The 26,570-nt window shown below is 47.4% G+C and overlaps 1 protein-coding gene across 1 annotated transcript in view; it reads left to right on the forward strand.

The window, feature by feature from the left end:
• The first annotated feature begins 1,149 nt into the window (after positions 1 to 1,149).
• LOC140496216 (uncharacterized) overlaps positions 1,150 to 26,570 on the forward strand; it is a 96,343-nt gene continuing 70,922 nt past the window's right edge. Inside the window, exons 1-2 of the mRNA XM_072595716.1 lie at positions 1,150 to 1,189; positions 7,181 to 7,328. Coding sequence (XP_072451817.1) covers positions 1,185 to 1,189; positions 7,181 to 7,328 — 153 coding nt within the window. The 5' untranslated portion in view covers positions 1,150 to 1,184. The remainder of the gene's footprint in view (positions 1,190 to 7,180; positions 7,329 to 26,570) is intronic.

The raw sequence follows: 26,570 nt of genomic DNA on the forward strand, positions 1-26,570 counted from the left end.
AGGGAATATTGTGAACTCTCTGAACATGCGATCACCTTTCAGTGCAAAATCTCAGGCAAGCTCATTTCATCAAAGTTACAGATTAAACTCACAGTGTCACTTTGCTGTTTGGTACTACCTATTGCCTTTACATTGCCTGATCCCTTTTCCAGGGTTCTGTTTTGGAAGAGCTCTAACTTCCTCCATCTCAGTGTTGGCAAGCTCAAAGCCTTTGACTGTGGCCTTATTTTATCACACAACTTGATAAATTGATGGAGGATTGAGGAAACAGGTCAAACAGTTGTATATTTTCATGTGTATACAAGGACAGTGAGTCTGATCATCATAAAATGTAAAATCAACTCTCCTGGGTTACAGCCAACTCCCAGCTTTATATAACATATTACAACATTACTTACGACACAGACACTGTCTATTCTTCACCCAGTTCTTGACTCCATCCTTATATAATTCTAACCAGCAAAATGTTTTAATATTTTAGCCTGTGTTTTACAAATACTATTAAGACCTTACAATGGCATCAAAGTTTTGTTTGAGAACCCACTTTTGAAGGGCCTTGCAACATTTTATTACTCTAAAGGTGCTATGAAAAAAAAAGTTGTTGTTGTTCCTGATTATCAATTCCTGATTATGCAATTGGTGTGGGAGTTCCCTCAATTTTCCAGCAAAGTCACAGTATTAATTTAAAAAGCTTCTGAGAAAATTTCTCCGGTGTTGATTAATGCTTACTTTGTGATTGTATTTGCAGCAATCGTTGGTGCTGAGTTTACAGTTTGTGGATACCTGAACAGTCACATTAATAAATTTCATCACTACATTAGCCCAGACCCATGTTCATTGAAAGTGTCTGTAAAGAAAACAGGCTTAGAAATAGAAGCTGGGAATGGTTCATCTTCCTGGACACAAGATCCTGCAGCACCTACACCTGCAGCTTCATCAGAAATCTGCATCACGTGGAAAGGATCCGTTGGCCAACTCTACATAACCCGTGGTGATATTGGAAAGTCGTATCCAACTGCCATGTCCACTGGAGGGAAATGTTGTCAACATTTCACTCTCACCAATAGCAGTTCACACAAGAGTTCACCCTTGCTGAGAGACCTTATTTACATAAATCAGTCAGACTTCAGTCCAGCTCACATGGAAAATGCTTCTTATTTGGAATTTACTGGATCTGAAGGAGCATGGGGTGAGTAGAATAATAACTGACACATTGTGAATCATAGATATGTGACTCGATGACTCTATTTATCACAGATAAAGAATAAAATAGAAACATAGGCCCAGGTTTTCTCTGTTTCTCCTCCAACCACAGGAGGAGGAAAGTGTGAGTGGGGGGTGTGTGCTGCTCCCTGTCTTCAGAGATGTCCCCAGTCAATGGGGAGGGGGAGATGGGAGGCCTGGGCTATATTATGGAGCACCAGATGAGCACTAAAAACAACACCTTGATTCTGTAAATAATGTTAATTGTATGTCACAACACAATTAATTTCATGACCTGCTTAATGAAAAGGATTGATGGCGTTAAACCCAGATTGTGGAATATACATTTCTTTAAGCTTGAGAGTATATTTCTCACAGGTAAACTACTCCCAGTAATACAGGAATATTAGTTCCTGTCCAGCTAGATTTGCCAATGTCTGTTCTAACCAGACTCAATTGTAATCTAATAAAACTAAAAGGGTTTTGGTAAATTAGATGATTGATAATAATCACAACAATTTCAGCTATTTATCAGGACCCATGTTTGAGAGTTTAATGTTCCCGATGCTCTACCAGGACCACAAGTGATTTCCTTTCCCAGTCCCAAGCTTCCTTTCTCCTTTCCTTGTATTGTTCCTGTTTCTGATGCGGGACCTTTCACTTGGGAGAAAGATTTGGCTGGACATCATTGAGTTACCACGTCCATTCAGTTTCCCTCTCCCCAGATGCTGCAGGCCTGCTGGGTAGTTCCAGCATTTCCTGTTAGTGTTTCACAATTTTAATTGTACTGTTCAAGACTAACACCCCCCACTTCATGATCATAGAGCAGTACAGCACAGGAATAGGCCCTTCGGCCCACAATGTTTTGCCAAACATGAAGCCAAATTAAACTAATCCTTTCTGCCTGTCCTTGTGCTATTTCCCTCCATTCCTTGCCTATTCATGTGCTTATCTAAAAGTCTCTGAAAGGCCCCATGGATCTGCCTCCACCCCCACCCCTGGCAGCATGTTCCAGACTCCTCCCACTCTCTGTGAAAAATACATGACTCTCACATCTCCTTTCAACTTTCCCCTTCTCACCTTATAACCATGCCCATGAGTATTAGACATTTCAACTCTGAGGAAAAAGATTCTGAATGATACCTGTATCTATGCATCTCACCATTTTATAGACTTCCATCGAGTCTCCCCTCAGCCTCTGCTGCTCCAGAGAAAACAACCTGAGTTTGTCTACTCTCTCCCGCTCGCTCATACCCTCTAACCCAGGCAGCATCCTGATAAACCTCTTCTGCAGCCTGTCCAAAGCCTCCATTATTGCCATCCTGCAATGTGCTGACCAGAATTGAATGCAGCATTGTAAATGTGGCTGAATCAAAGTCTTGTAAAGCTGCAACTTGACGTCCCGAATCTTGTATTCACTCCGTGAGCAATAAAGACAAGCATGGTCATATGCTTTCTTTACCACCCGAGCTACTTGTGTGGTCACTTTGAGGGATCTATGGACTTCAACCACAAGATCCTTCTCTGCATCAATGCTGTTTAGGGTCTTGCTGTTAACCATATACTTTTCCTTAACATCTGATCACCTCACACTTACCCAGATTAAACTCCATTGACCATTGCTCCGCTCATATCTGTGACCGATCGATCTCCCACTGTATCCTGTGACAACCCTCTCCCACACCTGCACCGATCTTTGCGGCATAACAAAAACCATTTGAATAACTGCTGGGTAACTGGCTGCCTTCTGCCCCAAGGCCCAATGATTGCCCTGCAGAAGAACTGAAAGAGTTAATTGCAGGAAAGTTGTGTCTTCAAACAGACAGCCAAATGTAAATGTAACAGGAACAGGGAAGCTACTTTTGATAAGAATTCAGTCTGCACAGTAGTCAGTATTGTGGATGGAAGAATCTAAAGGATCATCAATGATGGAAACTTGAAGGACTGGAAAAGCTTTAAGATTTCATCTTCAGGATTCTTCAGTAGCAGAAGAGCAATATTGCACAGACATGGAATCCTGAACCTCCAGAGAGAGACATTGTTGGTTGGAGTCGGTGCTAAATTCCATCATTAATCGGGTCATAGTGAAGTTGGGTTGTGAGGCTGAACTTGCTTACTTGAGGGGACTTATTTTGGTCACTACATGCAGTAAAGTTGAAGGAATTATTTCAGTATTTGATTGTGATATTTCTGAGTCAGTTGCTGAATTAAAGGGAGCTTGTGGTGATTTACCCACAACATCGTGGTGTTAACTTCAAGCCCAGCCTGCTTTGTACTCTGGTTCTCCTGTACAAAGGGCAGCCTTTGCTCTGACTGCAGGAACTAAGAGATTATACCATCAAAGCCTACCTTCAAAGGTTGCCCTGCACTTTCCACCAGACCATTGGACAGTGGATGGTATGGGGCTGTCCCTTCCTGCCTAATGCCACTCAGCTTTGGGAATAATGGGCCGTTGTCTGTGACCAACATTCCCTTGAGTCCATGCATTGTGGAGGATGCTTGCACCTTTCCAATCGTTTTCCCCGTGTTGAACAAATGGATTCTGTGCATATCCAACCACTTTAAATGAGCATCCACAATGACTGAAAACACGGAGTGTGTGAAAGGACTGGCGTTGTAGACGTGTGACTGAGTTCAGGGTTTACCCAGTCATTCCCACAAATGTTGGGGAGCTGCTGGTGGTAATTTGTGTCTTCGTTGGCACTCTGGGCACTGCCCCACCAATGCAGCTATGTCATCATCCAATCCTGACCAGCAGATGTAACTTCTCACTAACATCTTCATTTTGGAATCCCCTGGATGACCCCGGTGGAGTTCAGCCAGTATCTGTCAATGACCTTTACTCGGGACAATCACTCCTGCTCTCCATAACAATATGCCACCCTTTATGGTGATCTGGTCTCACTGAGTCCAGAAAGGTTTCAATTCTGGTGATGGGTTCTTTCCTCTATCACCACCAGCTGTGTTTGTTTTGCCAGGACGGGATGTTTTTGTGGCAACAATCTGATATTTTCAGTGGTGACCAGAAGGGTGTCCAGAAAGTTTAAAACCAGAACAGACTCTTCTTGTGGTGGAACCACTGGCCAGTGGGAGGTGCCTCAATGTATCTGCATTTCCCACTTGGCCTCCCGGACAGGGTTCTAACTTGTCACTGTCTGCCTCAGAATAAGAGCCCACCACTGTATTCATCCTGAAGGTCTGGGCGGCCTGGCCCAGTCCTCTTTAAGTAGCCCTAGCAGGGGATTGTGGTCTGTTCCTATTACAAATGTACACACGGAAAGGTACAGGTGGAACTTTCTCACATCAAAGGTGACCACAAAACCTTCCTTCTCTATCTGGGCGTATCTTCGTTCAGCATTAGCCAAAATCCAGGAAGCATGCACTATCGGGCGTTCCTCTCCATTGGCCCTCCAGTGAGCCCAACACTACCCTGATACCCCACAGGGAGGTATCACACATCAGCACCATATCTCGCTTGGGATTGCAGTGAGCAAATACCTGAGACAATGACAGCTGCTTCTCTACTTCCCCAAAGGCAACATCTGAGCTCCAAGGCCATTCCCAAGGCTGACCCTTTTTCAATAGAAGATGGAAGGATGCCAGAATGGAGGCCAGGTTGTGGATGAACGTTCTGTAATAATCCACCAATCCAAGGAAAGGTTTATGCTCCGGTACAGATGAAGGAGACTCAGGATCTTTTTTCAATGAATCTCAACCAGTTCTGTCCTATCAAGCTTGGGTCTGGGCCTTTTACTACAATCAGTGGGAACTGAACCAGCTCCTTCTCAGAAAAGACTGGAACTGAAGTTGTACCCTTAATGTGGAAAGGGTCCCCAGTACAGGCTCTCAGCCTGGCCGAGATCTTACCCAGACTTAAGGGTTAGAGTCCAGAGGGAATTTTGGTAAAGACTGGTTCCACAATCACTGATATAGCCGCGCTGGTATGGACCTCCATTGGAACTGGGTGACCACTTAACCAGACCTTTATTTTGATTGGTTCTGATTTGGAGATGATGGAGCATTTTAACTGTCCCTAACCAGCTGTCGGTGAACTTTCCAGTGTGTGCACTCTCCTGGATAACGTCCTGTGAGTTCTTATTCAATTCAGGCCAAGTGGGACCCCATTGCCGGATCAAGGAGAAAACATCAACTGGTTGTCCGAGGCCTGGCTTTGTTTTGGGGTTTTGCTGTGGGCTGTCCAAGGGTCCCTCTGTTCAGGATATGTCCTGAGTGAGGCTGTGCAATGGCCTTCCCTCATGTGGTGTTCCCAAGCTCAGTCGGCCTGGTGAGGCTGTCCACTTCCACCAACATACCCTGTAACTCAAGCTCCACTTGCTGCATTTTCTAACCACAAAGCCAGTTGTAGTGCCTGTTTGAAGTCCTGTTGGGCTTCAGCGAGTCAGTGCTTTTGCATGGTCACCTCATAAAGCCCACACACCAAACGCTGTCTCAGCATCTCACTGAGGGTTAAACCAAAATCATATTCCTCTGTCAGTTGTCTTAACCAAATCTCTGATACGGATTTCCCTGAAAGGTTCTCAAACTGTCGAGTAATACCGATGGTGTCTCAGAATGAGAGCAGGCTTGGGTCTGTAACAAACCTTCACTAAATCCATCAACTCTTGAAATGTTTTAGTGTCTGGTGCTGCAAGAAAACTCAGGCTCCTAATAACCAAAAAGGTTGTGAGGCCACACGCTGTCAGTACAATCACTCATTGCTTGTTATCTGCTCTAATGTCATTTGCCGGACAAAATCCTACATTTTTCCACATTCTGGGCCCAGTCTTCGACGGCAGGATTGAATGAGTCAAGCTTCCCAAATAGCAGCACGATGTCAGAAATGTTGAGCCCAACTCAAAGACACCTGTTGCAAGTGGATCTCTTCAGGAACGTGCTTTTTTCTCATCATTACAGAAATAACTCACTGAAAGCTGGTATCCCATCACCAAGTCACCCTTTATTGACACCAACGTAGTCAATAACACTGACCCAGCTAGCTCAGAGCTGGCTCCTGGAGGGAGCAGAACCCCTGACACTCCAGTTTGTATCTGTCAGCCAGGGCTCCCTGATTGGACCAGGTTAACAGCCCCGATATGGGAACTCATATTCTCTGAGATCTACCTGGCTGACCTTGTATCAGTCACTACAGTGTTCAGTCACTGCACCTCACGCTGAGTAAGCAATTGAACCACTGCCTTCAGGAGTTCTGACAATACTCTTGTCTCCCAGTTTAATCTTACCTCATGGTTCTTCAGATTCATCTGAGAAGGAACTGAGAAGAGACTGATGCCCCCATTGAAGCTGCTATGTTTGATGTGGTGGTGATGTGGTTTCTTTGGGGATTAACAGAAACTCAGATCAGACACCTTAGTAATTATTACAGTATGTTTATGATCACACTGAGCACGGCAGTAAGGTATCAGAGCAGCATCACTCTCTACATCTTCATCAAACTCACTGCATGGAAAGGTTTGGCCTCATCCTAAACATTTTCTCACACGGATCCCTGCCATTGTCCCTCTGAAATCTGTAAATGACCCGGGACAGAAAATGGTGGCGAATTTGGACAGAAACGCACAGAGGAAATAGAAACATTTTGTGGAAGGATTTGATTCAAACTGTGATCCATTTCATTTTAAATTAAAGCAGGACTTTTTATTGAAGGTCAACTTACAGCATGGTTGTGTCAAACTAATTTACATATTTCCATTTAAAACAAATGTAAATGATTGGTCCCTCAGCACACATAGTGATGACATCATGATAAAGGCTGATGGGTTCTGATGAAGAGTCACTGGACTCGGAACATTCATTCTGCTTTCTCCCCACAGATACCAGACCTGCTGAGTTTCACCAGCAATTACTGTTTTTGTTTCATGACATAGACTGAAGTGTAATAAATAAGTTAATATTGACCCTAACGTGTGAATCCCTGTTTCTTATCCAGTCCAATGCTCACTGTCTGTGCATTTTCCAGCCTGGAGTCTGATCTACGCAAGGTCCTGATGGATATGGATTTTCCAATGGACAGTGAAACCTTTGTACTTCCAAATGTTAAGGCTGCTGTGATCAAAGAGGATCTGAAAGGTGATTTGTCATTTAAAGTTACTGCCAATTTCTCATGGGTAAGTGTTTTCACAATGCAGTAATTAATAAGGGTGCAGTAATGAAATGTGACATTGTCTGACTTGATAATATTTGAGTATTAAATACCCCCCGGAGTAAGGATCACACAAATATTTAACTGCAACAGTTCAATAGAATCAGATCATTTCTAACTGGATAATCTGAACAATGACCAAGGGGGAAAGTCCCAGCTTTGTAGTGTTGCTTGTGATGAGACTACATGGGCCCTGTGCCCCCCTGGAGATGGGTGCTGTGGTGCCAGCTGTTTCCAGTATACCCCACATGGTACAGCCTCTTGAGAAGGTGCCCCATAACCCCTGTGTGTTACTGGAACCAGGTGATGAGCTGCTATCCTGGTTTTACACAGCAGCCTCCCTGCCTGATGTAATACTGAATTCCCCAACTTGGACCACCCAGGGCCAAGCACCAAACATGTGCATCACAGAATCTTTATTCAGGAACATAGCCAGTGACGTGGACAAATGGGAACTGACCATCCTTGTGCAGGGCCCGGGTGCCTGTCCTGGTGTTCCTGTGCAGCTTTACCCCGTTGGTTACTGCATGGTTAGTGGAAGGCAGCTGACTTCCAATGGGGGAGACTGCAGGTGGCTTTTGCAGGATTTCCTGGGGAAACCCTGGGCCTGGCTTCAGACTGAACCATCTCCCAACAGACAGCAGCTGTCTGGACTGACAGGGTAAGGGACAACAGCAAGGGGACTGGTGGAGTGGCCACAGTGAGAGCACAAATGCTGTCGCCCTGAGAGAGGGCAGCAGGTTGATGCTCCATGGTGGCTCTGCCAGTCCCCCAGGCAGCATCCCCAGATCCCTAGTGATCTGTTGGAGGATGAGCTGCTGGCCTGCTCCAAGACCCTGCAAACCCCTTTGCCCACTGGGATCCACAGTCATGTTCACAGCAGGTCTGAGCCTGCATGGGACCAAGCACAACCTCAGTCTGAACTCACACTGCAGCATTGAGGGGTTTCTTGGCTTCTGTCTGTGCTTCAGCAGAGGCTCAGACAGTGAGTACAGATACTGGATCACTGCCCTGTCAGCTGCTGCACTCAAGGAGCTGGCTCCCACTGGCCCAGGGGGAAATGATGGGATCCAAGCTCTGTACAGTGCCCTCTGTCACATTGGGACTGAGCTTCACCATGCCCTTTGATAGGCTGTCTGACATGGCCTGCTAATGTACCAAGCATCTCAGTGTGTATTCCCATCAACCTCCTTCTGTAGGCCTCCCATTAATGTCCCCATCTGTGTTCCCTGCAGCAGAACCTGCCCTCCATGGAGTTGGCACACGAGGTACCCATTTCCCCTGGCAGCTCACCTGTGAGATCAAGTTACAATGCCTCACCAGTGACCTGGGTTTGAACTTCCACCTCCTCACGGCTGTGAGCAGGTCCCCAGCCGGCAGTTCCTGGGAATCTGAAAGCAGCCAATCAGAACGGGAGGGTTGGGATGTTGGAGGGAGAGGCAGAGGAAAGCACCAGATCCATGGTCCCACAGTCTGCAGCTTTCATTTGATTCCCCATCTCAGGGTAAGAGTGAGGAGGGGATTGAGAGCAGCAGAGGCAGTTACTCACCGTCATCCTTAATGTCCCCCATGAAGCCATGGGCTCTGTTCCAGCTGTCCCCATGATTCTCAGCATATTCCCAGAGGTCCCTCTGTGAATGAAATGGTCCTGTCCCCACTGATTCTGTCGGCCCTGTAGCTATTATGGAGAACCTTCTGCTGTAAAATGTGATTGAGTCTGTTGTAGTGTGTCGGGGTGATGACTCACAGCTGAATAGCTGGATGGAAGTGGAAGCAGTAAGAGTTGGTGTTGGTCTGTGTGACTGTGTGTATGTCTGTGTGTGTGTGTGTCTGTGTGTATGTCTTTGTGTGTGTGTGTGTGTGTGTGTCTGTGTGTGTCTGTGTGTGTGTATGTGCGTGTCTGTGTCTGTGTGTCTGTGTGTATGCGTGTGTCTGTGCATGCGTGTCTGTGTGTGTTTGTCTGTGTTTATATGTGTGCGTGTCTTTGTGTGTCTGTGTGTATGCGTGTGCCTGTGCGTGCGTGTGTGTCTGTGTGTATGTCTGTATGTGTGTGCATGTCTGTGTGTGTGCGTGGGTGTCTGTGTGTGTGTGCGTGTGTCTGTGTGTGTGTGCCTGTGTGTCTGTGTCTGTGTGTTTGTGTGTGTTGCGTGTGTGTCTGTGTGTGTGTATCTGTATGCGTGTGTGCGTGTGTGTACGTGTGTATCTGTGTGTGTGTGTGTGTGTGTGTGTGTGTGTCTGTGTGTGTGTGTGTGCGTGTGTGTCTGTGTGCATGCATGTGTGTCTGTGTGTGTGTGCGTGGAAAAACATTTCGAAAGCTCAGGATGAAAGTGAAAAACATCTATGTGCTAGCAGAGTCAGCAGTTAATTTGTTCATCTGTAGAGCAGTGATTTCTCTGATTCGTGATCCTGAAGGTATTAAGAATCAACCATGCAGAACAGGGCTGAAGTCACATCTTAGTTTGAATGAATTGCGAGGTGCTGCCTTTTGGGAAAACAAATCTTAGCATGACTTATACAATTAATAGTAAGGTCCGAGGGAGTGTTGCCGAGCAAAGAGATCTTGGAGTGCAGGTTCATAGCTCCTTGAAAGTAGACTCACCAGTAGACAGGATAGTGAAGAAGGCGTTTGGTATGCTTTCCTTTATTGGCCAGAGTATTGAGTACAGGAGTTGGGAGGTCCTGTTACAGCTGTACATGACATTGGTTAGGCCACTGTTGGGATATTGCCGACCATTGATCCTCATGTAAGGTAAACCTAATGGACGAATCCTCAAATTTCTGTGACCAGATGCATGTCCAGCAGTCTCTTAAATATCCCCAATGAGCTCGTTTCCACAACTGCTGCTGGCAACACATTCCATGCTCTCACAACTCTCTGTGTAAAGAACCCACCTCTGACATCCCCTCTATACTTTCCGCCAAACAGCTTAAAACTATGACCCCTCTTGTAAACAATTTCGGCCCTGGGAAAAAGTTTCTGGCTGTCATCTATGCCTCTCATTATCTTGTACAACTCAATTAGGTCCCCTCTCTGCCTTCTTTTTTACCAAGGAATAAAGTCCGAGCTCAGTCAACCTCTCTTCGTAAGATAAGCCCTCCATTCCAGGCAGCATCCTGGTAAACCTCCTCTGAACTCTCTCCAAAGCATCCACATCTTTCCTATAATAGGGCGACCAGAACTGGACACAGTGTTCCTAGTGTGGTCTAACCAAAGTTTTATAGAGCTGCATCAAGATCCCATGGCTCTTAAACTCAATCCCTCTGTTAATGAAAGCCAAACATCATATGCTTTCTTAACAACCCTGTCCACCTGGGTGGCAATTTTAAGGGATCTATGTACCTGCACACCAAGATCCCTCTGTTCCTCCACACTGCCAAGAATCCTGTCTTTAATCCTGTATTCAACTTTCAAGTTCGACCTTCCAAAATGCATTACTTTGCATTTATCCACGTTGAACTCCATCTGCAACCTCTCAGCCCATCTCTGCATCCTGTCAATGTCCCGCTGCAGCCTACAACAGTCCTCTATACTGTCAATGACACCTCCAGCCTTTGTGTCATCTGCAAACTTGCTAACCCATCCTTTAATCGCCTCATCCAAGTCATTAATAAACATTACAAAGAGGAGAGGCCCAAGAACAGAGCCCTGTGGAACACCACTCACCACTGACTTCCAGGCAGAATATTTTCCTTCCACTACCACTCGCTGTCTTCTGTCAACCAGCCAATTCTATATCCAGACCGCTAAATTTCCCTGTATCCCCTGACCTTCTGAACAAGCCTACCATGGGGAACCTTATCAAATGCCTTACTAAAGTCCATATACACAACATCCACCGCTCGCCCCTCATCAACTTGTCCAGTAACATCCTCAAAGAACTCAATAAGATTTGTGAGGCATGACCTGCCCCTCACAAAGCCATGCTGACTGCCTTTAATCAAGCCATGCTCTTCCACATGGTCATGAATCCTATCCCTCAGAATCCTTTCTAACACCTTGCAGACGACAGACGTGAAACTTACTGGTCTGTAATTTGCAGGGATTTCCCTATTTCCTTTCTTGAAGAGAGGAATTACATTTGCCTCTCTCCAGTCCTCAGGTATGACTCTGGTGGAGAGCGAGGATGCAAAGATCTTCGCAAGTGGCAAAGCAATCACATTTCTCGCTTCCCAAAGCAGCCGAGGACAATGCTGGTGACTTTTCAATCTTAATGTTTGTCAAAATTTTCAGCACATTAGCTTCCTCAATCTCTATCTGTTCCAGTATGCTTACCTCCTCTTCTATGGTTTCATTCACTACAAGGTCCTTTTACTTCGTAAAGACAGAAGCAACAAACTCATTTAGGGCTTCCCCAACCTCCTCAGACTCTGTACACAAGTTCCCAATGCTATCCCTGATCGGCCCTACTCTTTCTTTGATCATTCTCTTATTCCTCACATATGTGTAAAATGTCTTTTGATTCTCCCTAAACCTTCCTGCCAAGCCTTTCTCGTGCCCCCTCCTGGCTCTCCTCAGACCATTTTTGAGCTCCTTCCTCACCTGCCTGTAATCCTCTAGGGCTGAGCTTGACCCTAGCTTCCTCCACCTTACGGAAGCTGCCTTCTTCCTTTTGACGAGAAGCTCCTCCGCTCTCATCATCCAAGGTTCCTTTATCTTACCCCTTCTTGCCTTTCTCATAGGAACACTTAGCCTTGTCATTGCTCCGGAAAACAGTCTTTCCAAAATCACCTTTTGTCAGGTTTTAGCTCAACTGTGTTACTTCCATTTCAGAGCACCAGCCAACCTCTGAACCCTGGATCATGTGATGTTCTCCTATTGGTTGAACCAGGTGAATAGCCCCAATCAGGGAGTGCATATTCTCTGAGGGCCTGCTGCCTGACCTTGTTCCAATCCCTGCACTTTCCCCAATTGAGAGCAATAAGGGAAATGGGAGTGAGCAGACGAGACTAGACTCTCACAGCTCCCTTTACACTCCTCAGTTTTCACAACCCTCCCCCCTGTCCCTCCAATACTGTCACAGTGTCCTCTTCCCACCCACACTCTCTCAGCTCTGGGAACACAGTGATTTTTGTCTAAAGTTTGGGAGTCACTGATCCACACACTTTCCCTGTTCCCGATGCTCCAGCTGTCCTCTCCTCCTGTGCACCTTCCGGAAAGGATCCTCAGGGACAAGGGGTGGCCATTGCAGACACAGACACGTGGCCAACCCTCCCATTATAGCAGGGGAAAGGTACACGGCCTGTCACAGTGTGACCCAGCAATGCATGAGGAGGCCCTTGGCCTCTTAAACATGTGATCCCATTGGCTGGTCTGCACTATGTCCCAGAAAGGGCCTCCCATACTGTCCCTGTGCTCTGTGTAACCTCACACTGCAGAGAGGGGAGGCCTTTTATCAGGACCACATCATCAATTGTCACTCTTCATCTGACCAGGAGGATGTAGAGGGGGTAAGGGGGTCTAGGGCCCAGACTCTCCACACACAGTGACCCAGCTGAGGTAATGACCAAACACTGCCTTCCCTGATGTCCTTGGGAGCTGCCCATTCACTGCCTGAGGCCTGGGGGGCCCTGACATGCTGTGGGACTGCCTCACAGCTACAGGAGCTCACTGTGTCCCCATGGCTCCTGGAGATGCTGGGGTCACTGGCAGAGGGGCTGAGGAGGCTCTGTGTGTACTTGGAGCACACTGAGAGAAGGCCCCGAGCCAGAAGGAGTCTCTTCTCCTCCGTTGCAAGGGACACCTGCCCCATTGTGTGATGGGGAGATGGAGGAACCCCTGGGAGAGACTCTCCAGCAATGTTGTTCCTCTCTCACCTGGTCACCCTGTGTGTGTGTATCCATCAAGTGACCTACTGGATGTGGCTCTCCATGAGGGGCACTAACCCATCGATACAGGAAGCAAGACACACCCATGGCTGGGACAGGATAGCACCGATGGCCTGAATGGACTCCTCCATTGTCCATCCGTGGGGTTGTCAGCCCCTGGAAGCTCCCTCACCTCTCGCTGCGACTGCAGCAGGTTCCATGTTACTGACTGCAGAGGCCCCTCATCAGCCTGGGGCTCAGCCTGGGCCTGGCCTCTACCAGACCTCTGTCTGTCAGTGGCTTCAGTCATCACAGTCTCCATCAGCTGCTCAGGAGAGGCAGTGATGTACTCACCAGCTTGTGACATTGTATCAGATAGTGAGCAGATAGCCACTGCCCGGAGACGGTCTGTGTTGGTGGGGGGGGGGGGGGTGGGGGGGGGGGGGGTCGGGGAATGATGTGATGCTGCATCCTCTGAAGGATCCTTCTTCTCCGAGTGGAATACAGCTCCCTGGTCTCAGCAGCTGACTGTCCTTCTGGAGCACGGAGTCCTGTCTGAGAAAACACAAACAGTCAGGGGGTAAGGGCTTCAGATCCCCTCCTCCCAGCCCTGCCCTGCCTGTTGTGAATCTCTGTGTGCCCAGTGGTGACACAGGAGCTCAATGCCCCCTCACTCTCTTTGCTGTTCCACCTCACGGGGGGAATGGACTGGAAATCAAACTCTGCTATTCCCAGAGTCATGACAAAAGTTAATGATTTTTACATCATATTCAAAACTCCCTCAGTTACTTGTCTTTTTAGACCCAGGTTAACAGAAAACATGGACCAGGTTTTCATCCTAAACTATTTCCTTCAATTTATTCCTGGTACACGGGTGTCACTGGCGAGGTCCGCACTTCTTGCCCGTTGGGAATTCCCTTTGAGAAGGTGGTGGTGAGCTGCCTTCCTGACCCACTGCTGTCCAACTCAGACTTTATCGCGATTGACACAACTGAGTGGCTTGCTCGGCCATTTCAGAGGGCAGTTGGAAATCAGCCAAGTGATCCTGATGAACAAGATCGCTCTGCTCACAGGATGAAAAGTTCTTTTGAGATGGTGCCAGGCCCTGTCTTTCAGTGAGGGGACACTGAGATTGGCACCTCATTACCCACTCCCACTTATCCATTCAGCATGTCCCTCACCCCCCCAGGTCCGATCACCATTGGGCCTTTTCCTTGTGTGGGAACAGCACCTGCTCCTAGTGCCAACACCAAGATGGGCCCCATCATTAAAAACAGAGGGTTCAGGGAGGCTCCAAGTCCATAAACTGCATTTTCTGTCTGATTCCCACTAAAAATTCCTGAAAGATTGATGGACTGTGGAATGCTGGGATAGTCCAACAGGTTTATTTGGAAGCACTAACATTCTGAGGCGCTGCTCCTTCATCAGGTGGTTGTGGAGTCTAAGATTGTAAGACACAAGATTAAGTGCAAAATTTTGCGATCTGTCTTATGATCCTACAGCACAACCACCTGATGAAGGAGCAGCGCTCCGAAAGTTAGTGCTTCCAAATAAACCTGTCGGACTGTAACGAGGTGTTGTGGGATTTTGAACTTTGTCCACCACAGTCCAACACCAACTCCTCCAAATCATATCCCACATTCAGAGTGAAGGTTGGAGTGACAGATCATCAACTCCCTTCAAACCCACTCTCTGCCTCGTTCAACCTGTCACCATGGAATTATTAAACAACAAGGTTACATTGTCAGTGGCTTGTTCAGTAAAAGACGATGGAAACTATTTCAAACAATCTTATTATCATTGTGCAGGTGGGCCCTGATGGTCGGGTGGAGTTCACTGCTGTTCGGATTTCGTTTTCATTTGCATCACCCATGGCCAGGAACGGGAGGGCCGTTGTCACTCAGTTGAAGAATGAACGCTCCATCCAGGTAATGGAAGGAACCCACTCCCTCTGAATCTGGATTGATCTGGATTCCAGACTGTCAGTGTTTCTCTTTGTTATTCCCTTTGTGGATGAATCTGGGGATTATTCTCTCTTTATCTGGAACCTGCTGTGTCTCCAGTATTTCTGACATGGCTCCTCCTCACTTCAGCTAAAGGCAGGCTTTAATTCCTGGGCTTCACGTGAACAAGATCTTACATTTACAATCATCATGACATCATCTGAGTATATCCGATCCACCCCATCTCCTTCGATATACCGCGAGAATAAATCTGTTTATTCACCAAACATCGAACTACAGGAGATTACGGTGACACAGTAAATCAGTGATTAGCTGCCTCACAGCGCCAGGGACCTGGGTTCGATTCCAGCTTCAGGCAACTGTCTGTGTGGAGCTTGTACATTCTCCCCATGTCTGCGTGGGTTTCCTCCGGGTGCTCCAGTTTCCTCCCACAGTTCAAAGATGTGCAGGCTAGGTGAATTGGCCAAGCTAAATTGCCCATAGTCTTCACGAATATCTAGGTTAGGTACAGTATTCAGGGAAAATGTAGAGTAATAGGGTAGGGGAATGGGTCTGGGTGGGATATTCTTCGGAGGGTCGGTGTGGACTGGTTAGTAAATGGCCTGTTTCTACACTGTCGGGATTCTATGATATTATTGATCCAGACCTGTGGATAGCAGTATGTCCACAATCAGGATGTTATTCAGTGTAAATGGCTGGGACAGGGGCCTCGATATTAATGGGGAAATGGGGAGGGTGCAGGGAGCCCAGCAGGGGGTGAAGGACCTGACCAAGTAGACAAACAGGAGGCTGGAAGAACACAGCAATCCCGGCAGCATCAGGAGGTGGAGAAGACAATGCTTCAGGTCTAACCCTTCATCAGGACTGGATGTGGGGATGGGGGGGAGGGGGAGCTGCAGATAGAGAGAGGGGAGGGGAGGGATGGGGAGAGTAGCAGGATGGTGAGGCAGTGATTGGTGAACACAGGTAGTGGGTTCGACCTGATTGGTCAATGGGAGGGATGGATCCAGTTGGAAACTGGAAGGAAGGGTCAGTGGGTGGAATAGAAGGAAGGAGGTGGGGCTGGAAAGGGAGCAGGGGGATGGGTGGGAAGGTTATTGGAGATTCAGGAACTCAATGTTAAGTCCTTTGGGTTGTAGGATGGCTGCCCAGGCCGACCTGACAAGGCTGGGGAGGTGGAGCTCCTCATGATCTTCCCTGGAGAGAGACATTTCCATCATTCTGTCCAGCCTCCCGAGGGACAGTCGCCCAGACTGACTGCCTGGTTTACAGCAAGAACAGAAATGTCAAGGGGATCTCATGAAACCTGCAAGAGCAGGAAATGGAATGAAATCAGAATGTGCTGGAGAAACTCAGCAGGTCTGGCAGCATCTGTGGAGAGAGAAACAGAGTTAATGTTATCCGTCCAATCTGGCTTTTCTGATGAACTGAGGAGACGTGCTGGGAGTGTGGCTGAACTAGGCCGGGTATGAATTGTTGTATTTCCCAATGACAGGTTGTGGTGTCGAGATAAAGCTGTGTGTTTACAGTTTGTCAGGTATTACACCAGACTGTGGTGCTTCGTACTTGGTTTACATTTGGATCCCATGAATATTCATTAACATAAAAACCCAGTCCCTCCTTGAAGACCCAGTCAGCAGTGTGTGAGAATCTGGTGAGCCCGGTTCATGTTTGTTTCCCGGTGATGTACAGCGGCAGGTTTCTGCAGTTTGGTCTGAGGGCAGCACTTTCTCTTGGTTACGGCACAAGGGAGAGGGACAGAAAGCTGGCAGCTGGCATGGAGCATTGGGAATGGCCAGGTTGTGGCAGTGAGGGGAGCTGGGGGAATGGGGTCAATGGGGTGGAGGGATACACAAGGAATTCAGGGGAGGGCAGAGGTGGGATAGGGAATGGCGATAGACTGGGAACAGTCAGACAGGGTAAGGAAATGAGGGGCCTTGAAGGTGGTGTCAGTCCTGTCCACATTTGGCTCCACCTCAGGCTGTTAGCTGATAAAGTCATTCCCGGGCGATGAGTTTATCTGTTCCCACTGAGGCACATCCCACAAGGAGCTGGTGATGGTCTGTTCCTCACCTGAACCACGGTGAGAGCAACATGCAGAGGCAGTGAGACTCTGGGTGGACAGGGTGGATCTGACAGGGAGTACCCTCTCTCCTCCAACTGGGAACAGAACAAGATCAACTACAGTGAAACCAAATGGGAACCTTCTGGATATACAGAACGCCCAAGGTCCAGGTAATTTTAGTTGTGTTCCAATCCCAGCTGATGGTGATACTGGACACATCAGATGTCAGAGTGAAACCTGACCTGATAAACCACAGTCATCTGGAACAAAGAACTGTGGGTTCTGGAAATCAGAAACACAACACAAAGTTCTGGAGAAACTCAGCAATTCTGAAGAAGGATCACTGGACTGGAAACATTAACTCTGTTTTTCTCTCTGTACACGCTGCCAGATCTACTGAGTTTCTCCAGCACTTGCCTGTTTCCTTTCAGATTCCCAGTATCCACAGTTCTTTGTTTTATATTGGGCTGAGGCGGGTGTTGGGTACATTCCCTACTGCTGTGTCCCCACAGACATGGCCCATTGTTGAACTCCAGACAAAGTGGAAGATGTTTTGAGTGACCTCCACTGTCCAGGAGTGGAGTATGGGCCAAAGTTACAGCACATTGAGAAATGAAGAAACATCTCCCAGCTGATGACCAGCTCCTTATCTCCAATGGAGAGGGAATGTCACTTCCCCAGCCCAGTTTCAGTCACATCACAGTTACCCACACCTTCCAGGTTTTAGCACACACCTCGACTCCTCTGAATCACATTCCCAGCACCTTCAGGTAGTCTGCTCAGACAGGGCAAAGGGCAAAGGATTGATTGGCCCAGTTCTGAAAAGGAACAGGGGATCATTCTGGCTGCAGTTGATCTTGTGTCCTGAAGCCAGTTTGAACTGATCACAGATCCTCATCAATCTGATCACTGACGGTGGATCTGTGCAGAAAGCAGTGATGTTTTCCATGTGCAGGGATGATTTGAACTCAGTGCCTGCAGTACCTGGCATTTTCCCTTTTCCTACACCTGCCTCCTTCCTATTGTACTCAGTAAATGGTTCAATACAGCACACAAACAGGACGGGAGAGAGGACAGTCCTGCCTGGCTCCATCTCTGATCGGAAAGCTTTCCCATTCCCACCCATTATTTAAACTGTTCCACTGATGTTTGTGCAGAGCAGATGGATCCAATTGTGGAATCCCTGCATTAACCCCATTTGAAGAGCAAGTTGATTAAGTAGGTGTTGGATATTCTTCCAAAGGCCTTCTCCAGGTCCAAGCTGACAAGTCACGTCTCCAAACCCCTATGACCTCACTGAGGTGTTTGTCCAGACTCTCCCTCATACTGCTGTCTGAGACCTCCATGAGAGAGAACAGCAAAGACTGTGAGGTCTTTCTGCCTGTGGGCTTCCCATCCTAAACTCCGATGCAGTGGGACTTGCCATCCAGCCACAGCAACAATGAAGGTGAAGCCACTGCCTAGAATGACCAGCCAGGAATTCACCAGCAGCAGTGGGAGCTGCTGGACACCAGCAGGTCACTGGCTGGTTTGTGTTGGGTGACATGTTGATTCACCACGATCAAGTATTTTTTCACAAAATTGCATCTCTTATATGAAGGTGACTGCCCACAACCTCCATAACTCTATGGGAAGGATAACCTGTTTCCCTAGAGTGGAACACCAAGGCCAGAGAATTGGACATTATTTCCTTCTGACCAGATCAATGGCCCATGGAGCCATTGCTGTGACCACTGCCTGTATGCACTGAGCTGCAGTATTCCACATTCCTGTCAATACAGCAAACAGCACTGACCTTGGTGAAGGACACAAGGTCAAATCACTTTGCTCAGTGAACATCTGCTGGACACAAAATGGAGGCAATCTTGATACATAATAAAACTCAGTTGGTTACCAGAGTGATGAAGTTTCAGGAAATAATATCAATATCACTTGGGAACCTGTGTTCACAGGCAGGAGATGCATGGATAGCTTTCAAGTTGATTTGTATTTCTAAAGTGTGTGTTAAGAATGGAGGAACACAGTTTTAGTTTCACTTTTGATTTTTGTTATTGGTCTTGGAATATTGGACAGTTTGTTCATCATCACTTTACTGCGGGTTTACAGACTGGAATAGATCTTGAGGTGAACAGTTCAGTGCATTAGAAATTAAAGTTATTGAAAGAGAAACAGCTGTTGTCTACTGACAGGGCTAATGTAACACAGAAAGGCAGAATTGTACTGAAAATCAAAGAATACGTGTAGGTTCAGTCACATCGAAGAGCTACTGTCTGTTGAGCTGTCTCCAAAATCTCCTGGAGGTCAGTAAGGTGAAAACAGCACAGCCCAATTATACCTGTGTGAGCTGAATGGGGAACTTTAATGTGGAAACACAGTGATCCTCCTGTTCATGTACCTGTCCAAATATCTTTTAAAAGTTGTAACTGTACCTGCATCTGCCACTTCCTCTAACAGTTCATTCCACATATGAACCAGCCTCTGTGTGAGAACATTTCCCCTCAGCTTCTTTTTAAATCTTTCTCCACTCAGTTTAAAACTATGCGTTCTAGTTTTGAACTCCCTAACTCTTTGGGAAAAGAGTTTGTTTCTGACCTAATCCATGCCCCTCATGATTTTATAAACATCCATAATTAATTGGGGGAGGGGAAATTATATCGCTATTAGATAGGAGCTGTGGAGTATAAATTGGGAACATTGTTCTGCGGGAAATGTACAACAGAAATGTGAAGGCTGTTTAAGGAACACTGGTTGTGAGTGTTGGATAACTTTGTCCCACTGAGACAGGCAAGGAATGGGAAGGTGAAGGAGCCTTGGATGGCAAGAGAAGAGGATCTTCTTGTCAAGAGGAAGAAGGAAGCTTACTGAAGGTTTAGGAAGCAAGGATTTGGCACAGCTTTAAAGGATTTGTGGGCGGCACGGTGGCACAGTGGTTCGCACTGCTGCCTCACAGCGCCTGAGACCCGGGTTCAGTTCCCGCCTCAGGCGACTGACTGTGTGGAGTTTGCACGTTCTCCCCGTGTCTGCGTGGGTTTCCTCCGGGTGCTCCGGTTTCCTCCCACAGTCTAAAAGATGTGCAGGCCAGGTGAATTGGCTATGCTCAATTGCCCATAGTGTTAGGTAAGGGGTAGATGTAGATGTAGGGGTATGGGTGGGTTACGCTTCGGCGGGGCGGTGTGGACTTGTTGGGCCGAAGGGCCTGTTTCCACACTGTAAGTAATCTAATCTAATTACAGTATGGCTAGGAAAGAACTCAAAAAATAGACTGAGGAGAGATAGGAGGGGGCATGAAAAAGCCTTGGGGGAAAGGATTAGGGAAAACCAAGAGGCGGTCTACATTTACATGAGAAATAAGAGAATGATCAGTGAGAGGGTAGGGCTGATCAGGGATAATGGAGGGAACTTGTGCCTGGAGTCTGAAGAGGTAGGGGAGGCTCTAAATGAGCTTTTGTTTCTGTGTTCAAGAGAGAGGGACCTCGTTGATAATGAGAACATTGTGGACCAGGTTAATAAACTTGAACAGATTGACATTAAGGAAATGGATGTGCTGGAAATTCTGGAAAGCATCAAGTTAGATAAGTCCCCAGGGCCAGACCAGATATATCTGAGGTTACTACAGGAATTGAGGAATGAGATTACTACACCTCTGGTGATGATCTTTGCATCTTCACTCTCCATGGGAGTAGTACAGGCTGATTGGAGGGAGGAGAATGCTGTTTTTCTGTTCAAGGAAGAGAATAGGGAAATCCCTGGGAATTACAGACCAGTCAGTCTTACGTCTGTGGTAAGCAAGAGGAAACCCACGCAGACACGGGGAGAACGTGCAAACTCCACACAGTCAGTCGCCTGAGGCGGGAACTGAACCCGGGTCTCAGGCGCTGTGAGGCAGCAGTGCGAACCACTGTGCCACCGTGCCGCCCACAAATACTTTAAAGCTGTGCCAAATCCTTGCTTCCTAAACCTTCAGTAAGCTTCCTTCTTCCTCTTGATAAGAATGCGCTGGAAAGGATTCTGAGAGACAGGATTTATGACCATTTGAAAAGACATTATTTGATTAAAGATAGTCAGCATGGCTTTGTGAGGGGCAGGTCATGCCTCACTGGCCTTATTGAGATCTCTGAGGATGTGACGAGACAAGTTGACGAAGGTTGAGCAGTGGATGTGCTGTAAATGGATTTCAGTAAGGCATTTAATAAGGTTCCCCATGGTAGGTTCATTTAGAAAGTATGGGATATCGGGAATTTTGGCCGTCTGGATACAGAATTGGCTGGCTGAAAGAAGACAGTGAGTGGTATTGGACAGAAAGTATTCCTCCTGGAGCTCGGTGACCAGTGGTGTCCCACAAGGATCTGCTCTTGGGCCTCTGCCCTTTGCCGTTTTTATAAGTGACTGGGATGAAGAAGTGGAAGGATGGGTTAGTAAGTTTGCCAGTGACACAAAGGTCGGTGATGTCGTGGATCGTGGCGAGGGCTGTTGCAGACCACAACGAGACATTGACAGGATGCAGAGCTGGGCTGAGAAGTGGCAGATGGAGTTAAATCTGGTTAAATAAGAAGTGATTGATTTAGGAAGGTCAAATTTGGATGTTGAAGACAGGGTTAAAGCCAAAACAAATGCGATACTGGATGCTGGAATCCAAGGTAGACGGGAGGAGGCTAGAAGTAGAAGACAGCAAGACAGGCAGCATCAGGAGGTGGAGAAGCTGATGTTTTGGGTGTAACCCTTCCTCAGGACTGGGGCTGGGTGTGGGGTGGGGGGGGGGGAGCTGCAGATAAAACGGGTGGCGGGGGTAAGGTTGTAAAGTAGGGTCAGGTGAAGACAGGTAGAGGGGACAACCTGGTTGGGTCAATGGGAGGAATGAATCCAGTTGGTGGCAGGGAGCACTGGGAGGGAGGGGAAGGAGCTGGAAAGGGAGTTGGGGGATGGAAAGGGAGGTTATTTGAAATTGGAGAACCCAATATTGAGTCATCTGGCCTGTAGGCTGCCCAGGTGGAAGATCGGGTGTTGTTCCTCCAATTTGCAGTGTATTTCATTGCGGCAATGGACAATGCCAAGGATGGTCATGTCAGAAAGGGAGTGGGAAGGGGAATTAAATTGGGGGATGAGTGGGAGATCCGGTCAGTCCCTGTGGACCCAGTTGCGATGTTCGGCGAACCATTCCCTAAGACAACATCGGGAGCACCTGATGCGGTAAACTAGGTTGGAAGAGAGGCAGGTGAACCTCAGTCTCACCTGGAAGGAATGTTTGGGGCCCTGGATGGAGGTGACCGGCTGGTGTACCTGCAGGATCTGCATCTTTTCCGGTTACCGGGGAAGGTACTTGGTGGCTCGAAGGGGTTGGTGGGGAGAGTGGTACAAACCAAGGATTGTCAAAGGGAATGGTCCTTGTGGAAGTCAGAGAGGGGTGGGGACTGGAAGGTGGTCTTGGTGGTGGGGTCTAATTGGAGTTGGCTGAACCGTTTAAGGATGATGCGTTAGATGCGGAGACTATTGCGGTGGTAGGTGAGGACAAGGGGGACCCAGCCTTTATTGCGTTGGGAGGGGCGGGGTTTGGAGCAGTGGAACGGGGAATGAAGGTGGTGCAGTGGAGAGCTGTCTGGATGAGAGGGAGGAAAATCATGCTGTTCGAAATAGGTGGACATCTGGGATACTCACGAGGGGAATGTTTCCTCATCCGAGTAGATGCGGCAGAGGTGGAGGAATTGGGAGAATGGGATGGAGTTCTTGCAGGATACTGGGTGGGAGGAGATGTGGCCCAGGGAGGTATTGGAATCTGTGGGTTTGTAGTAAACATCCGTCTGGTGACTCGCCGGAGATGGAAACGGTGAGGTCAAGAAATGGGAGGGTAGTGTCCGAGATGGACCAAGTGAATTTGAGAGTGGGATGGAAGTTGTGGGCGAAGTCGATGAACTGCTCCAGTTCAGTCTGGGTGCAGGACGCTGCACCGATGCAGTCATTGATATAATGGCAGAAGAGTTGGGGTACATTGACTGTGTAGGTGCTGAAGAGGGACTGTTTGATATAGCCAACAAAGAGGCAGGCATAGCTGGGGCCCATGTGGGTTTGGAGGAAATGGGAGGAGTTAAAGGAAAAGTTATTGAGGATGAGGACCAGTTCGACGAGGGAGAGGAGGGTATAGGTGGAGGGGGACTGGATGGGTCTGTTGGACAGGAAGAAGCAAAGGGCCTGGAGGCCATCCTTGTGAGATATTAACATGTATAAGGACTGCACATCGATAGTGAAGAGATAGCACTGGGGGCCAGGGAACTGGAAGTTGCTGAAGAGATGGAGAGCGTGGTTGGTGTCGCGGATGGAGGTGGGAAGAGCCTGAACTGAGGGACAGAGGGTGGAGTCGAGGTAAGACAAGATGAGTTCATTGGGGCAGGAGCATGCTGAGACGATGGGTCGGTCGGGGTAATTGGGCTTGTGGACCTTGGAGAGCAGGTCGAACCGGGCAGTGTGGGGCTGGGGGACTATGAGTTTGGAGGCAGTGGAGGGGAGATCACCGGATACAATGAGGACACAGACAGTGCGGGTGATATTGGCTTTTGGTTTAAAGACAGGCTTGTGGGCAGAGTGGAGGAACAGTGGGATGTTGGGACCCATGGACATAGATCCCTCAAAGTTGCTGCCAACTTGATCGGGTTGTTAAGAAGGTGGATGGTGTTTTGGTTTTCATTAACAGGGGGATTGAGGATAAGAGCCAGGAGGTTTTGCTGCAGCTCTATAGGACCGTGGTACGACCACACTTGGAATATTGTGTCCAGTTCTGGTCGCCTCATTTGAGGAAGGATGTAGATGCTTTAGAGAGGGTGCAGAGGAGATTTACCAGGATGCTGCCTGGATTGGAGGGCTTGTCTTATGAAGAGAGGTTGAATGAGTTTGGGCTTTTCACCCTGGAGAGAGGAAGAGAGAGAGGTGACTTGATAGAGGTGTACAAGGGAATGGGAGACATAGATAGAGTAGTCAGCCAGAGACTTTTCCCCAGGGCAGAAATGGCTGTCACAAGGGATCATAATTTTAAGGTGATTGGAAGAAGGTATCGGGGTGATGTCAGAGGCAGGTTCTTTACTCAGAGAGTGGTGGGTGCGTGGAATGCACTGCCAGTGGTGGTAGTAGAGTCAGAGACATTAGGGATGTTTAAGCGACTGTTGGTCAAGCACATGGATGGCAGTAACCTGAGGGGTGTGGAGGTTAGATTGATCTTAGATTAAAGTAAATGCTCAGCACAACCTCGTGGGCTGAAGGGCCTGTCCTGTGCTGTCCTGTTCTGTGTTCTGGGTTCGAAGGTCACTCCTTAACCTCCTCTGCTCCAGTGAAAAAAGTCTTGTAGCTTTTCCAGCCCCTCCTTATAATCAAACCCTCCATTCCTTATACCATCTTTGTGAACCTTTTCTACATCCTCTCCAATTCAACCATATCCTTCCTATAGCAGGGGAACCAGAACTGTACACAGTACAGGTACACAATCCTTTATCCAAAATTCCAAACTCCAAAAAGCTCCAAAATCCAAGATTGTTTTCGTGGAGTGTGGAGCGCCATTTTGGCGCGTGAACAGGTGACCCACTCGATTCGCATCACTCAGATGTGACATGGTGGTGTGGCCCAGCACTGACTGGCATCAATTGGGTCTCAGTGCTTGTACTATTGACACGTGCATCTGCTGTTAGGTAATACTTTTCTCATTTTACTGTGAAAATGTCATTTATTCCGAATCCGAAAAATTCCTAATTCAGAAAAACAACTGGCCCCAGAAAAAGGATTATATAACTGTTCTCCAAAATTGACCTCACCAATGCCCTGTACAATCACACCATGACATCCCAACAGTTTGACTCAATGGTCTCAGCAATAAAGGTGCCAAACACCTTCTTTCCCACCCTGTCTACCTGTAACACAACTTTCAATGAACTATGTCCCTGAACCCCAAGGTTTCTCTGTTCTACAACATTCCCTCAGGCCCGACCATTAACTGTGTAGGTCCTGCCCCTGTTTGTTTTACCAAAATGCAATACCTGACAGTTATTCAAATTAAACTCCATCTGCCACACCTCAGCCCATTGGCCCAATTGATCAAGATCCCTTTGTAATCTCAGATAATCGTCATCACTGTTTCCAACACCACCAATTTTGGTGTCATCTGCAAATTTACTGGCCCTGCCTCCTATATTCTCATCTAAATCATTTATTTCAATGACAAATAACAGTGGGCCCAGTGCTGATCCCTGTGGAACACTGCTGGGCACAGACCTCCAGTCTGACATACAACCCTCCACCACCACTCTCTGTCTCCTACCATGAAGCCAATTTTGTATCCAATTGACAAGTTCACCCTGAATCCCATGTGATCGAATTTTGAGGTGGGGTTGGGACCCAGGGAGATAGTGAGGAAAGACGTCAATCTGAGATTAGTACAGTTGAGAACAAAAGAGAGTGAATTAGTCAGGTCAGGCAGGAACAAGTTAGGACTGATTAATTAAACTACGTTTATTTCAATGCAAGAGGCCTAACAGGGAAGGCAGATGAACTCAGGGCAGATTAGGAACATGGGACTGGAATATCATGGCAATTACAGAAATGTGGCTCGGGGATGGACAGGACTGGCAGCGTAATGTTCCAGGATAGAAATGCTACAGGAAGACCAGAAAGGGAGGCAAGAGAGGAGGGGGAGAGGCATTTTTGATAAGGGATAGCATTACAGCTATACTGAGGGAGAATATTCCCAGAAGTACATCCAGGGAAATTATTTGGGTGGAACTGAGAAATAAGAAAGGGATGATCACCTTATTAGAATTGTATTATCGAGCCCCTAACAGTCAGAGGGAAATTGAGAAACAAATTTTTAAGGTGATATCAGTTATCTGTAAGAATAATAGGGTGGTTATGGTAGGGGATTTTAACTTTCCAAATGTAGACTGGGAATGCCATAGAGTTAAGGGTTTAGATGGAGAGGAATTTGTTCAGTGTGTAAAAGAAAATTTTCTGATTCAGTATGTAGATGCACCTACTAGAGAAAGTACAAAACTTGACCGATTCTTGAGAAATAAGGCAGGGCAGGTGACTGAGGTGTCAGTGGGGGAGCACTTTGGGGCCAGCGACCATAATTGTATTCGTTTTAAAATAGCAATGGAAACAGATAGACCAGATCCAAAAGCTGAAATTCTAAATTGGAGAAAGGCCAATTTTGACGGTATTAGGCAAGAACTTTCAAAAGCTGTTTGTGAGCAGATGTTCGCAGGTAAAGGGACGGCTGGAAAATGGGAAGCCTTCAGAAATGAGATAATGAGAGTCCAGAGAAAGTATATTCCTGTTAGGGGAAAAGGCAAGCCTGGTAAGTATAGGGAATGGTGGATGACAAAAGAAATTGAGGGTTTGG

The sequence above is a fragment of the Chiloscyllium punctatum genome, chromosome 26, assembly GCF_047496795.1.
Source record: "Chiloscyllium punctatum isolate Juve2018m chromosome 26, sChiPun1.3, whole genome shotgun sequence".
NCBI classification, from domain to species: domain Eukaryota; kingdom Metazoa; phylum Chordata; class Chondrichthyes; order Orectolobiformes; family Hemiscylliidae; genus Chiloscyllium; species Chiloscyllium punctatum.